Source organism: Homalodisca vitripennis, chromosome 4, assembly GCF_021130785.1.
Source record: "Homalodisca vitripennis isolate AUS2020 chromosome 4, UT_GWSS_2.1, whole genome shotgun sequence".
NCBI lineage: Eukaryota > Metazoa > Arthropoda > Insecta > Hemiptera > Cicadellidae > Homalodisca > Homalodisca vitripennis.
The window spans coordinates 131,104,238-131,120,664 of NC_060210.1; the positions used below are offsets into that span (position 1 = coordinate 131,104,238).

The 16,427-nt window shown below is 34.9% G+C and overlaps 1 protein-coding gene across 2 annotated transcripts in view; it reads right to left on the reverse strand.

Annotated features, from left to right (window-relative positions):
* Nucleotides 1-1,113: 1,113 nt before the first annotated feature.
* Nucleotides 1,114-16,427, reverse strand: part of LOC124360174 (kelch-like protein 5) — a 29,390-nt gene continuing 14,076 nt past the window's right edge. For both annotated transcript variants that reach the window (XM_046813555.1, XM_046813556.1), the window contains exons 7-13: nucleotides 15,467-15,562; nucleotides 14,475-14,664; nucleotides 13,713-13,940; nucleotides 10,921-11,083; nucleotides 10,099-10,311; nucleotides 6,330-6,501; nucleotides 1,114-1,764 (exon numbers count right to left, since the gene is read on the reverse strand). In XM_046813555.1, the coding sequence (XP_046669511.1) occupies nucleotides 1,702-1,764; nucleotides 6,330-6,501; nucleotides 10,099-10,311; nucleotides 10,921-11,083; nucleotides 13,713-13,940; nucleotides 14,475-14,664; nucleotides 15,467-15,562 (1,125 nt within the window). In that variant the 3' untranslated portion in view covers nucleotides 1,114-1,701. The remainder of the gene's footprint in view (nucleotides 1,765-6,329; nucleotides 6,502-10,098; nucleotides 10,312-10,920; nucleotides 11,084-13,712; nucleotides 13,941-14,474; nucleotides 14,665-15,466; nucleotides 15,563-16,427) is intronic.

Below are 16,427 nucleotides of genomic sequence, written 5' to 3' on the forward strand. Positions count from 1 at the left end.
TGTCCGAACGTTTAAATTATCGGAAACTGTGTTCACGGTTGGTACCGAAAATGTTGAATGATGAGGACAAAACCAAACGATTGGGCAGTGGATTGAGCTTTCTCGAGCTTTACAGTAACGAGGGCGATGATTTTTTAAGCCATATCGTTACAGGCGATGAAACGTGGGTAGCCTACGTTACACCAGAATCAAAACAACAGTCAATGGAATGGTGGCATTCAACATCCCCTAGGAAAGTCAAATTCAAGCAAACAATTTCTGCCCAGAAATCATGTGCACTGTCTTTTGGGACAGACAGGGTGTGTTGTTGGTCAATTTTCTGCCTCGCGGTGAAACGATTAATGCAGCCACGTACTGTGGAACTTTAAAAAAACTGTGCAGCACAATTCAAAACAAAAGGCGTGGCATGCTGAGTGCAGGTGTCGTTTTGCTCCACGATAATGCTCATCCAAATTCAGCAAATCGAACGCAAGAGCTCATCACTTCATTTGGCTGGGAACAATTGGACCATCCTCCATACAGTCCTGATCTAGCGCCTAGCAACTACCATTTATTTCTGCACTTGAAGACACATTTGGTGGGGAAGCGTCATTCCAATGATGAAGAAGTAAAAACGTCTGTGCAACAGTGGTTGTCCAGTCTGGCGGCAAGCTTCTTTGACGACGGCATACAAAAGCTGGTACCAAGATACAACAAGTGCCTTAATAATAATGGAAATTATGTAGAGAAGTGGAGGAAAGATAAATAAAGTTTCAGGTAAATAAAGTTCTTTCAGGTAAATAAAGTTTTGTTTGAAAAATTTACTTGTTGATTTTTTTATATCAAAATGGTACTTACTTTAAAAACATACCTCGTAATTGAAAGACAAAAAGAACTCTTGTGGTGTAATGGTTAGCATTCTTGACTGGCAAGAGCAAAATATAGGACTGAGTCTAAGCAGAATGAGTGCTATATATGTATTGTTTACTACATATCAAATTTTGGGTTATAAAGTTATACATCCCATGTTTATTGTTTTGTATATTTTGTAGTCCCCAAAAATTTAAAAATAAAGATTTTAGTATTCAAAATATAAAGGCACATCAAGCAAAAGGAAAATTAATATGGCTTTCCTCAAAATCTAAAAAAAACATATATTATTTAAAAATGTACTGTTTTGAGGATACATGTAATTAAGGTATTTTTCCAACTCAAGTTATTAACTTAAAAACATTTATAACTAAAGCTAAGTTTTCAAACATCTATAACGAGAACACACGAAGACAATAAGGTTTTGATATGTCCAAATAATTGAAATAGTTTCTGCTGTCAACATCTTCATACTAATCTACAGGTATCTAAGTATTAAAAAGTGCAGGTCCAGAGTATTATGGCAGTTAGTAATACTGAATGATACTGCCTATAATCAATGAACTTGAATATCAGATTCACAACTCAATTCATAATATGGACGGAATTCCAAAAGCCGCAACTCACCTCTGTTTGATAAAATAAATAAATTAAAAAATAAATTTCCACATACCAGAAATGTTTAGGCTGAAACTAAAGCTAAAATTACAGGTTGAAGCATTTGGCAAGAATTAAAAACATCAAAGGAACATATTTAGTCATGGTGAAATCAAAGACAGTTGATTTTGAGAAGAAATAATGCTAAGGAATGTAACTAAAGATTGAAAGACAAGTGGTGTAACAGGAGAGTTCTCACGAGGATGGCTGTATCACGACGACACAGGACCCGGCTCTGCCTGTGTTGAGAGGTGCCACCTGTAACAGACAGTCCGATCACTTAAGTGACCATTACCCATCATATTATAATAAGCAGTGGATAGTTCTAAATGTTTTATATTGATTTAATTAAAAGTCTATGTGCTCAGAATTAGATTCTGAATTTTTGTTGAAAATTACATACAAATTACAAAATACATATATTTTGTAATTTGTATGTATATATAATATACCCGTATATGTATATATATATATTTTGGTAAGCCTTATTTTCCATACTCATTAACAAACCTATGACCATTTGGCAATATTGAATTCACAAATTATTGAGAGACTTTTTGTTTTATCTTGTAAAGTTTATTCACATATTAAGTAACTGCTGACAAAAATTACATTTTGTAGGTTTTTGGATGAACTATATTGTATAAAATATTTATGTAACTTTTAACTAAGGGAATAAATAGAGACTTGTTTTCTCAATTGTAAGTAGGGATGAGGCAATTGTTAAAATATTCCATTCAAATTTAAATTGCAACATATTTTAACTGCAGTCTAGATTTAGGATTATTATTTCATTTTTTATATACCCATACAATATCTTCATTAACCAAAATGTAAGTACAACCTTCATAAATAATATAGATATAGATTATTTTTCTTTATTTCTCCTTTATTACAATTATATAATTTTTATATAATTTGTTCTGTTTTTTTTTAACTGACCATAATATGTTTTTTTTGTATAACTGGATGGTTTTCATATATATATATAGTCAAACACTAGACACAAATTATATATATTGTGTTCTAAATGTTCCCCTCCCATCATCTGACAATGTAGTAATCGAAGCTAGGAATCAATAATTATTACCAATAACACACAACTACTGTTAGAATGTGAAAGTGGCAGATTGAGTCATACACAGCATCCACAGAAACTTAACGTTTAGGCAGGTATTATAGGAAATCAAATTATGGGCTCATTATTTATCTATGGTAATTTAAATGGTGACTCGTATCTGGCAATGCTCCAAAATGAGATAATTCCTGCAATACAAGCTGCTCTTGGTCGACAATTTCAAAGAATTTATTTCCAACAAGATGGCGCGCCACCACACTTTGCTCTCCTTGTTAGAGAATACTTGGATACAATATTCCTTCACAGATGGATTGGAAGACGTGGTGCAGTAGAGTGGCCTGCTCGTTCCCCTGATTTATCTCCGCTGGACTTTTTTCTTTGGGGATACCTCAAAGATAAAGTTTATCGTACTAAGCCTCGAGATTTGGCGCACCTAAGAAATCTCATAGTCCAAGAAGCTCAAGATATTCCTCGTGACTACCTTCAAAATGCAGTGGATGGCTTTTACAACCGCCTAGAACATTGCCAGACGATGGTAGGGGAACATTTTGAACACTTACTTTGATCACAGGTACTTAAAAATTGGTGTTTACTTGTAATACTTAATAATTTACATTGTTCAATTGTTTTAAAATTCAAATAGCTATAACTACTGAATGAATCCACCGTTTTAAGTCCGGTTTGCGGCATTGTACTCTGCTAAGTAAGACCTTTAATTTGATACCAAACTTGACCTATGCTGCTATTTAAGAATTTTGTCTGATTCCTTGTGGACCGTCCCCCAAAGGGATTATCTGGTCGGTAATTAGGCAGATATGTGCGTTACTATCACCAGTAAGCACGTGTGAACTTTGGTATTTCTTTCTATTATGGTTCAAAAATTAAAAAAGAGGTTCCAGACTTAATTGACACCCTGTATATTCTTTCAATTTAGTCAACAGCTCCCCCTGTAATTGGACTTTGTAGTGGCAGCTGGTTGTGGTGTAACTACTGGTACAAAAATACATAATTATTATTTTATCTTTAAGTTTATTTTTGTTTATTGTTTGTATTTTGAGATATTTCAATTAATATGATTGGTCAGTATGGTTTTAATTCTTGTAAATACATTACAATAAATAAACATAAACACTCAGTTATTGAAGTGTATTCATTCATATATTGATTTTCAGTTAACCAATTCTTTGGATAAGACTTGGACTAAAAACTATTGCAAAATGTTGGATCTTAGCTCTTAAGACTTGCATGGCTAAAATATTTCATTCTTAAGATAGTGATTGTTCTAATGCTGTGTGAACCAGAATATTTGAATAAGGTGTGTGATCCTTGACCTCTGCTAGTTATTATCATTGCCAACAAGTTGAGTTTTGTGTGCCACTAATAATTTATTCTGCATAAAAATTTTGGAATAAGTCAATCCACAAAAATCTTGATCCGAATTGGATGTTAAATTTCCACTTTGAATAGAGAGTTTAAACATCTTTACAGACTTCTCATTTTTCTAACAAAAATATCCATATAACCTATTATCAAAGTATAACACATTACAAGCCTAAATCACAGTTTCATTTAGATCTCAAAATGTTTAATATTGTTGTGATTGTTTCGCCACACTAATATTGTTTTAGTTTGTTTAATGCAAGTCGTCTTTGTTATAAAAGTTACACAATACAAATGTGCCATAAATTGCAAATGTTAATGAAATGAATATTATGATAGTAAATGTTATGTATTGTGAAAGTAAATGTTTAGTTAGTAATAAAGATACTGGTAATAAATATCCTAAACACAAACCTTTATTTTGGCTTTTTCTTGTTTTTGCCATTGTATAAAAAATATTTACAGAACATAATATTTTAAGGTATTAAAAATTATTTTAAATTTTCAGCACAGAGTTTAGAGTTACAAATTAATAAAATTAAAACACTTTATAAAGTGTTCGATATTAAATTGTGAAGGACTCATTAAATTGTACAACATCTTCGACTCATCAACCAGCAGTACTTGTACAGCTTCTCCACCTCATCATCAGCAGTACTTGTACAGCTTCTCTGCCTCATCATCAGCAGTACTTGTACAGCTTCTCCGCCTCATCATCAGCAGTACTTGTACAGCTTCTCTGCCTCATCATCAGCAGTACTTGTACAACATCTTCAACTCATCATCAGCAATACTTGTACAGCTTCTCCGCCTCATCATCAGCAGTACTTGTACAGCTTCTCTGCCTCATCACCAGCAGTACTTGTACAGCTTCTCCGCCTCATCATCAGCAGTACTTGTACAGCTTCTCTGCCTCATCATCAGCAGTACTTGTACAACATCTTCAACTCATCATCAGCAGTACTTGTACAGCTTCTCCGCCTCATCATCATCAGTACTTGTACAACATCTTCAACTCATCATCAGCAATACTTGTACAGATTCTCCGCCTCATCATCAGCAGTACTTGTACAGCTTCTCTGCCTCATCACCAGCAGTACTTGTACAGCTTCTCCACTTCATCATCAGCAGTACTTGTACAGCTTCTCTGCCTCATCACCAGCAGTACTTGTACAGCTCCTCCACTTCATCATCAGCAGTACTTGTACAGCTTCTCCGCCTCATCATCAGCAGTACTTGTACAGCTTCTCCGCCTCATCATCAGCAGTACTTGTACAGCTTCTCTGCCTCATCACCAGCAGTACTTGTACAGCTTCTCCACTTCATCATCAGCAGTACTTGTACAGCTTCTCTGCCTCATCATCAGCAGTACTTGTACAGCTTCTCCGCCTCATCATCAGCAGTACTTGTACAGCTTCTCTGCCTCATCATCAGCAGTACTTGTACAACATCTTCAACTCATCATCAGCAATACTTGTACAGCTTCTCCGCCTCATCATCAGCAGTACTTGTACAGCTTCTCTGCCTCTTCACCAGCAGTACTTGTACAGCTTCTCCGCCTCATCGTCAGCAGTACTTGTACAGCTTCTCTGCCTCATCATCAGCAGTACTTGTACAACATCTTCAACTCATCATCAGCAGTACTTGTACAGCTTCTCCGCCTCATCATCAGTAGTACTTGTACAACATCTTCAACTCATCATCAGCAATACTTGTACAGCTTCTCCGCCTCATCATCAGCAGTACTTGTACAGCTTCTCTGCCTCATCACCAGCAGTACTTGTACAGCTTCTCCGCCTCATCATCAGCAGTACTTGTACAGCTTCTCTGCCTCATCATCAGCAGTACTTGTACAACATCTTCAACTCATCATCAGCAGTACTTGTACAGCTTCTCCGCCTCATCACAAGCAGTACTTGTACAGCTTCTCCGCCTCATCACCAGCAGTACTTGTACAACATCTTCGACTCATCATCAGCAGTACTTGTACATCTTCAACTCATCACAAGCAGTACTTGTACAACATCTTCGACTCATCACCAGCAATACTTTTTTCTCAAGATCCAGGAGTTGTTTTTCAATGCCATTTCACTCTCCACCAGGCAAAGGTCTGTCTTACCAGATACTGTAGTGTTTTTAGCAGTGCAATGCTTCCAAATGTTGAAAGTGATCTTGACAATTGTAGTGAGCCATTTTCCTCTTAAAGTCTTGTACCTACTGGATATCTCAACTCAATGAAGTACAGATTTTCGTACTTGAAAGTTATACTGTATTCTAAAGAACAATCTTATATCGTGAGTTGCTTTTTTTATATTATATAGTCCTATTTTGTTTTCAAACTAAAAACAAATGAGTTGCAGATTACCTGTTGCCACTCGTTGGCCTGAGAGTCATAAGCTTCAACCAGTTGCAGGTATGTCTGGCCGTCATAGCCACCCACTGCTAGCAGACGGTCTCCCAGACGACTGACTCCCAGGGTGTCTCGACCTACGCTCATACTGGCCACAGTAGTCCATGTGTCTGTTTTCGGGTCATACCTGACCACACAAATTTTTAGAATATCATATACTCGTTTATACATTCAAAAGAAAGATAGAAATTAACCAGACATTAAGAAAAAGAAATACTATTAACATGTGTTTAACCTTCCAGAACTTGCTTATGAAAATTACACTTGAGTACATATTTATTTCTCATTATTACTGTGTTGGGTATTGTCAACAGTGTTTAGTGGTGTGATTATTTCACATGCTTCTACTTAAAATAAGATTTCAACACTTTAGTTTTAGTTAAGTAGTGTTATATCTGACAATGTAAAGACTACTTCTATGTGCAAATTCTCATGTAACCTAGTAATATTAAATCTATTTCAATGTGCAAGTGCCCACAATGAATGGAAAATATTCAAATTTTTTACGCATTTACTTGTAGAATACTTGTTTAGCATTTTCAAATGTTTTGATATAAAATATTTTGTGTTTTTTCATTATTATTATCACAATTCTGTTCCAATAATTTTGGGTGCACAACTATTGTCATGATAAATTTTTTCCTCTATTCATGAATGTAAAGTTCATACAATCGAATAGTGTCATAAATAGCACTATACTGTTTACATATTACTAAACTAAAATTTTACTTTAATCTAAAGTATTTATACTTTATATATTTTGATTCTATGAGGTGGTGGAAAATATTTTTCTAAAGAGTATAAAGTTTTATCTATTAGAAAGCATTTCAGTCTCTTTTTAAATATATTCAAATTTGCTTTATCTGGGTCTGAGTTAACTGTTTCAGAAATTTCATTCCCATAAAGGTTGGTCTACTTTTGTACATTTTCACATTGTGATGAGTTGTGATTATGTTTCTTTAATTTCTAGTATTGTAGGGGTGGGATTGACAATTTGTCTCTTGAGTTATTAGATTATTTTTGGCAATTTTTATTAGAACTGAGTTAAGGATATATTGTCGTATACAGTCAAAATTTGAAAATGCTCTTTTGTTGTTTCATTATATCCATCTTTAATATAGTTCGAATCTAAATACAGTTTTATGGGTGAAAATGAAAATAAGAATAGATATAATTTATTATTTAGCATTTCAAAAGAGAAGGTAATTGGTTTCTAAGTTTATTAACATTGCATATAACTATATTAAATCATTTTAGTAATAACAAAAATCTTGCATAATTAAAAAAAAATTCTTTTAGTTAAACACATTTCTGGCCATACGTTTTAAATCTTTAACTGAATGAACCGGCACTGCAAAAAAAGGATTACCCATAAATGTTGGGCTTTCCAATGTTAACTGTAAAAATACAAGTAGTAAAATTGCATACAATACAACTTAGCTTGTACGTCTTATCTGTTGGCTTGTGACAGCATCATTGACTACACTCAGTTGAACCTTAAAACAATTTAGAGAGATGACCACACTCTATAGAGAAGCATTATGCTCCCTGTTAACAAAGGCTTAACCCATTGTGGATCGTATTGTATTGGCGCGCGGGCACCAACGGGCACTAATTAATTTACGGTCAGCAGCCGAACGAACAGCAATGTTGCGCCACATCGTATCGATCGCTATTGTATACTGAATTGAATTGAAAACATCTTTATTCATATAATATACAGTGGTATACATTGAATGGCGTCGTTATGTTAAATTAAACTAGCTGCATCTAAGTAACAGTATTTACTTATTACTATAAAATTCAGCTGTGAAGGTATTCGTTCAGATGGAACATGGGCCTACTGGGGTATCCGTGATGTAGGAACGTTAAGGGGAGTCGGATGGGCCTATCCCCGCAATGTTAATTTGATGAATTTTAGGTACCATTATCTTAAAAACTATAAATGGTAGCCAGTTAATTCTTTTTTTATTCTGCTCCTTGTACTTTTCTTAACATTTTGAATACAGGGTTATGAAAAATCTTTTCATATAAACGTGTGACATTTTTTTCTTTTTATGCAAAAAATATTATAAAAAATTACAATTTACTCTGATGTATAAAATTAAGTAATGAACATAACGCAATAATATGTATTCAAAATGTAGATTATTACTTAGGGAACAAATTAAAAAAAGAATCAACAGGCTACCTATAATAGTTCTTGAGAAAAGTGTACCTATCGAACAAAAAACATAGTTTTACAGAAAACGCATTTGAAGTTCATTGTAACCAACTCTATAAAAATACAAAATTAAACTACAGTTAATAGTGTCCAGGGGAATATGCTGGGTTATCTGGATCCTCATCTTCCTCAAGAAACTCTTCCAGTCTTAATTTGGTTAATTTTGCCCTCTGCCGGCACTTCTTTTCTAATTCCTCGATGGCATTTTCTGCTTGTCGGATTCAGATCTCATCTTTCTGTTTCATTTGTCTGACCAAATTGTTGCCAGGCTTGTAGCCTAATTGTTAAAGCTAAACATCTCACAATATTACCTTGATTGAAGCAAGCAACAGCCTCATATACACCTAGTTCAAGAGTTGACCTTAGCATAAATGTATTTTTAGGAAGTCGAGACCAAATTATGTTGTTGACGGATTCATTGGGGTTTTGTGTACCTCCGTGTAAACATTTCCTTAGAAGGTCTGGTGAAGCCAAGTCCCTAAATATTAGTTTTATTTTGTCCATTACCACTTTAGGCAGGTGGAAATGATCTTTATGATCATAGGCCTCCTTATTGGCCATCGCTCTCTGGTACTTGCACGTCAAAATCTCTTTGCAATTCTTTAGAAAAACAGCTATAAAAAAAGAACTAACCATCAGAAAATCTTAAGTGAAGTATTTTCTGAAAAAGAATGAAACAGGGAATACAAAATCACAAAAAAACAATTTTCGGTAAAAAAAAAGTTTTTTGCCCATCCGAGTCCCCTTAACACGCGAGCAAGGTACCGGAGTGGCAGGGATGATGTCTGAATCATAGTCTAAATAAAGCGGCTCGGGCGAAGCGATTACAACATCCGAGCCATTGTCTAGACTAAACCCGCCAACATGTACGTCTGCGTCTTTTAGTTCTGTGTCACTATCCTCAAAAGTATTATAATAACAACTGAGGAAAACACCCAATCAGAAGCCCTAAAAAGCAGAGAGAAAACTCATATGAATGATTTTTCAACTTCGACATACAACTGCGATCTGTGGGATATTTATAAAACTTTTGAAAACTCCAAACGTAGACCGTTGTTAAACACTCTTAGTTGACAAGTGAAGAAGATCGCCCGATCTATCAGACATTAATAGAACTATTTGGAGGGAAACTTAAAAGTAGACCGCTTTTGCGACCTGAGCTCGTCATTGTGCCGTTAGGCCCAGCCGCTGCGTGACGAGCCCAGCTCATCAGTGATCCGCAGTGGGTTAAAAAAGCATTAATCTTAAAAAAATTTTGATATGTATTAAAATATTCCAAGTCTTCAAGAATATTTGTGATTCAATTGAAAATAATGTGACATACTTCACTAAGTGAACATTTAAGTTATTTATATAAAATAGAAATAAATCAAAAACACTATTTACACTCAATTTGACAAATACTGAACTGTCTGTTGTGACAGACAGTGATTAACGACGTCTATGATCAATCATATTATCAGATGCAACAATCTATCACTTTATGTTTAATCATCTCACCTTTCAACACAGTCGAAGCGAGCAGCTGATGGGTTTGAGGCAGGCACATCGTGACCGCCTAGAGCGTATAGATACCCGTTCATGACACCAACACCCACGCCACCACGCCGCTTGGCCATCGGGGCACAATTTGTCCACTTATTGGTGTGTGGGTCATAGCACTCTACAGTGCGCAGGCAGGAACTGCCATCTCGTCCGCCCACTGCATACAGTCTACGAGAGATTTCATAGGAATTATTTGGAAAAAATACATGACATGTTATTTTATTATGCCAACACCAGTACGACATGGATTAGTAAACAACATTTTAGCAGCTAAAAACTAAAAGGTTATGGTTAAGAGGTTATGGCTAAGATTATTCGAGGCAGTAGATTGGGATTTAGTAAGCAGAATATAAAATAATATACTACCAAGGCTGCATTCAAGCTGTTACATTGGAAAAAAGCTGTTTATCTATTTTTATATATAAATGCCTTCTTGATAAATCTTTCCTTTATTTTTACTGAGAGTTTCTTTACATTAAACCACTTAGAATCTACAAAATCCTAAACAGATTTGATTAAATAAACCAATATCAGATGTTTGAGTGCATATGAATATATTTAATCACAAAACGAAAACAAATATAAAGAACAAACCTATTTACTGTATTAAAACGTGTTAAATTTTTACATCACAAATTTATTTCAGTTACAATCACAACTGACAAAAACTAACTCATTTAGCAAGAATAATAACAGATAGTAACTCATCATCAGAGGATAGACAAGAACATTTAATTATACATGTCTATTGATAGTTTTCAAAAAGAGGATACTGACTTGCCGTTGAGCACAGCTACACCAACGGTGGACCGCTGTGTGGACATAGGGGCAACATAGCTCCACTGTCGCACCTGAGGATCCCAGCGCTCCACAGTGTTGAGGTAGCTCCAGCCGTCATGGCCACCTACTGCATACAGTGGCCCCTCCAGCACTCCCACACCTGTCACAGACATTAGTTATCACTCAAAGCTCTAGTGCTGCACCTGAGGATCCCTGTGCTACACATGTTGAGGTAGCTCCAGCCGTCATGGCCACCAACTGCATACAGTGGGCCCTCCAGCACACCCACACCTGTCACAGACATTAGTTATCACTCAAAGCTCTAGTGCTGCACCTGAGGATCCCTGTGCTACACATGTTGAGGTAGCTCCAGCCGTCATGGCCACCAACTGCATACAGTGGGCCCTCCAGCACACCCACACCTGTCACAAACATTAGTTATCACTGAAAGCTCTAGTGCTGCACCTGAGGATCCCTGTGCTACACATGTTGAGGTAGCTCCAGCCGTCATGGCTACCTACAACATACAGTGGCCCCTCCAGCACACCCACACCTGTCACAGACATTAGTTATCACTCAAAGCTCTAGTGCTGCACCTGAGGATCCCTGTGCTACACATGTTGAGGTAGCTCCAGCCGTCATGGCCACCTACAACATACAGTGGCCCCTCCAGCACACCCACACCTGTCACAGACATTAGTTATCACTCAAAGCTCTAGTGCTGCACCTGAGGATCCCTGTGCTACACATGTTGAGGTAGCTCCAGCCGTCATGGCTACCTACAACATACAGTGCCCCTCCAGCACACCCACACCTGTGTCACAAACATTAGTTATCACTGAAAGCTCTAGTGCTGCACCTGAGGATCCCTGTGCTACACATGTTGAGGTAGCTCCAGCCGTCATGGCTACCTACAACATACAGTGGCCCCTCCAGCACTCCCACACCTGTCACAGATATTAGTTATCATTCAGAGCAACGATTTGAGGCAATCTCATACCCATGATTACAGTAAAAGTGTAATAACTTTTGCTTAAATCTATTTGACCATTTTTAATGAGAGCTTTGAACCAGTAATGGCAGGTTTAAAATTAACTGTTTGCTAGGAAGTTTTTTTCAAATGTTCGTACATTATTTACAGTATTTTTATTTGATCTAGTTGTGAAGCAATGCTTTGCATTGTATCAGACATATCAGTCAGTTTTGCATGTAGGTAGAAAACCATTTCTTAAGAAAGCTAACGGTCATTTTTTAAATTCATAGAGAGAAATTTTTAATTCAACAAGTATTTTATAATTTTCCACTGTAATTATGGCTATTGTGTTTAATTTTATGGGAAATAAACAGGCCTAATTAAAAATAATCCTGATTTTTGTTTCCATATTTTATCATACAACTTTAGAACTACAGTGGATTATTGTATAAATATATAATACAATTGATAGAAAATCATAATATAAAAATCTGTTAAATCATTGGTTGACCCTTAAGTGTAAGGTATAAATAAATATTTAAAAGTATTTATAAATAAATAAAAAGGTGTAAACTAATGTATGGGTTACTGTGCGGGGATGGCTAGTGGTTGATGGGGCAGGTAGAACTGGGGTGATAGCGCGGTGAACGACTGATGGCTCAGGGGCACACAAGTACTAAATACAGGTATGGATACACTGATAATAAATTTTAATTCAAATACCACAAGTGTGTGAACAGTAAAATTTGGAAGAGATCAACAGCAGCTCTTTAATGGAATATTACCTTTTGAATACATAATACAGTAAAGAAAAATTAATTCAATACTAATGAACGATAGACAATTGGTAGGTAACAAGATTATTATTAGTATTAAAACAAAAATTTCCATTATAGGTATATTAAGGTCTGTTGAAATTTGTTGAGGCAACAGTTACGGTTTACAACTAAATAAAGTCTTTTCCAGCGCACAATTAATTCTCTTGGCAACCTTGAAGCATTACTAAGTATGCAATAGCTTTGCTACTAACTTTCTTGGCTTTGAAACTAAGCATTGTGAGTAATGTTCATAATCATATAGCATTCTGTTATTAGAGCTATAGTAGTGAACATAATCCAACAATAACTCCAGCCATACATGAAGCGGAACATAATGAAAACAATTTACGAAACAAAAAATCATCATTAATACTAAATGTTTGACCTAAAACTGGTAATTTATTATTATTTAGTTTGTTTAGAAGAAACATTACTATATTAACTAGGTTATAAATTGGCTAATGGATTGTAAAATTAAATTTTTGATTTGATTTGCAAGTTTTGCTAAAGTTAAAAGAATGAGTTGTAAACTAATTTAAATTATGAAATAATATTTTAATAATACGTAAAGAAACAGTTTCATTGGTTACAAAGTTGGTTTTATAGGAATAAAATAAAGAATTTACACATGTACAACATTCTTTACGTGAAAAATGTCAATTTTTGAAAATTATTTACATGTAGTATTATTAAGAAAATAAGACTAACTTTAAATACAAAAGTATAAGTTTTTAGATATCAATATAACATTTTGAAGACAATATTTATAAGCATATTATGAAAAAATATAGGTTATTATTGGTATCAGTATAAGGCCAGGCTCCCTAATCTGTTAAATTTAAGGTTAATTAAAAATCAATAACAAAGTAAAATAGAAATATTTGTTACATCGAATGATAGACAGAAGATATTATTTATACAGAACATGTGATTGTGTGACAGCACGTAACTTGAATACTATGATGTTTTGTTAATCAAAATGAATTTCCTAAACAAACCCAGTCCATGACGATGAGTAGACATAGGTGGCATGTTGCTCCAGGTTTTGGTCTTGATATCGAAACACTCGACAGTGTTGAGAGTCTTGAGGCCGTCACGGCCGCCCACGACATAGAGCTTGCCCTCCACAACTGCCACTCCGAACTGCAGCCGACGCCCGGGCATGTTCGCTGCATGGGTCCACTTGTTGGCTCTCAGGTCATACTGCTCTATGCTGGTAGCTCCGGCTAAAGTGCCAAAAATTATATAACTTAGCAACTTTCATTATTTCAAAACTAACTATCTGTCTAAATTCAAAAATTAAATAGTCTTTTTTACTCAAAACGTTTTATTTTTCTCATTACTGTTGTTGCTTCAATAAGACCTCTAAAATATATACAATTTGACCTATGAATGGTTCTAGTTTTCCCATTTTCCAGCACTTTCACAATAAATCCAATGAATAACCACAATTTAAAATGTTCAAATTCTATTGTCCTTGTAGTACATTATGTTAATACATTCCAAATCATTCATAAGGTGACCAAGTGTTAAACACCTAACTTGCATTAAACTGCTAATTATTGATTATTTAGCAAGAATTCAGTTAAATATATTAATGTTTAGAGTCTGTAAATAAACTAGACGATCTGTCAAATTTTAAAGAATCCAACCATAAACTACTGTTAAACTATTTAGTTGTATAAGAAAAACAATATTTAAAAAAATTTGTTGTTTCTTTGAACGAAGATTAACAAGATTATCCATCCATATCAACTTACATTTATTGGCATCCATGCCGCCAACTGCGAAGAGGACTCCAACCGTAGACTTGCGTGGACGTGTCCGGACTGATTGTAGCATCGGACGGCGCTCCGGCAGCAGGTGATATTTCATAGCCTCCATGATCAGCTCCTGACATCCCCGGTCCTCTCGGAACAGAACCTCTGTCTCTATGTGGTCAGCTATAAACTATGGAAAAAATGTATTATATACCTACCACACACAGCAACATGTTCAACAAGTTTTGAAATAGTTTTATTTTTAACTTCATATTTTTTCAATGTAGTAAATTTATTTAAATTTATAATCAGTATTTATAATTTACTTGTTTTCTGATTTTTATGTAGTGATAACAGTATAAGAAACCAAAAGTCAAATACAACTGTTTCTGTTTATTTGTTTAAAATATTGATGACGGATGATTTGAAAATGTATTTTGGACATTTGCCATCGTTAATAAAGAACACCAATTTTGTGGATTGGGATCTATCCTTTTCTTTAAGTAAACTTCTTAAAGGGTTTTGGCCTTTATCCTAAGGATTTTCTACACTTAAGGTGAGGATAAATCCCAAGTCTCGAAACTTAGTGTTCTTTTTTGTAACATATAATGATAGCAAATGTCCAAAATCCTATATTTCTTTTTTGTATATTTGAATTTTTAAATTATAATAGGTAGGTAATTGATGACACTCATATTTCCTTGATACCTCATCTATTATATTCAAATGGACTATAATACAATACTCAATGTGCCTAGTAAGTCTTCACTATTTTAAATATTTACTAACCCTTTGATTGTAGAGATGTTCTTCATATAAAGTAAAAGTATTGGCTTGTTAGTTCTGTTTGCAAATTTGAATTTTATACCTCTGGAGTGCAACTGAATTTACCACTGCTAAATTAATCACATTAAAATCTCAAGAAACGTCATAATGAACTAGCAGTAATTTTCTGATGAAATGAATATAAGTAACAATCAACAGTAACTTACCGACGGGCTGAGTAACGGCAGCTTCACAAGACTCAACAGTTTACTTATCCCCTTCTTGCGGGTGGTTACATCATGACCAATCCACGACATCAGGGCCTTTATGAAAACAAAAATAAACTTCAAATGTGTATTACATGTCAGTTGTAATCTCTTTACATAATTATAAAATAGGATAACAAAAATCTAAGTTTTCATCTTGGTTGGTGTTCTTGTACAAAAGGGATGTATAATATACGTCATTTTGTGTATTTTACCCTACATTCTATGTCTGTTATTAGTGAACTCAAATTTTTTTGCTTTTACTATAGTAATTTTAGTTTTGTTTAATTAAAAGACAAAATTAATTTCATCAACGTGTTGAATAACGCACATGAGACATGTTCAGAAGGTAAGTACCATTTCACTGTAATGTCATCACAATGCCACCATTAACACTCTGTGCATGCACTCTTATTTCTTTTGTTATCAGCTCCACATTGACGCCATTACGGTTGATTAGTCTTGTGTTTTGTTCGTGTTCATTGAGGCCGTTTAAAACATTGATGACCTTGCTGACTGCGAGACTAGATTGTTACTCAATGCTTGAATGCTGGGAATGTCAAGGTAGCCAGAATCCAAGTGCAGTGAGTTATAGAATTGAGAAAAGTGGGTAAGACAGTTCAATGAAGCATGAACAAATTAATGTTCATGATAAAACACGAAGTAGGAGGCCTTCTGTTGTGAATCATGACTTGGTTGAAATGAAAACTAATTGCTGATTCACAATGAAAAAGTTTTTTAAGATGATTTTTCACAATTTGAAACTGTTTTGCATGATATTGTAACCAACAGCTTAGGTTATCACAAGTTGTGTTTCTGCTGGTTTGCCTTTGCAGTGGAATATTTCATGCACATGAACATTGAGGAAACTTCATGAAAACTAATTTAAGGTACAATCTTTCATGTACAAATAAAGTTAAAT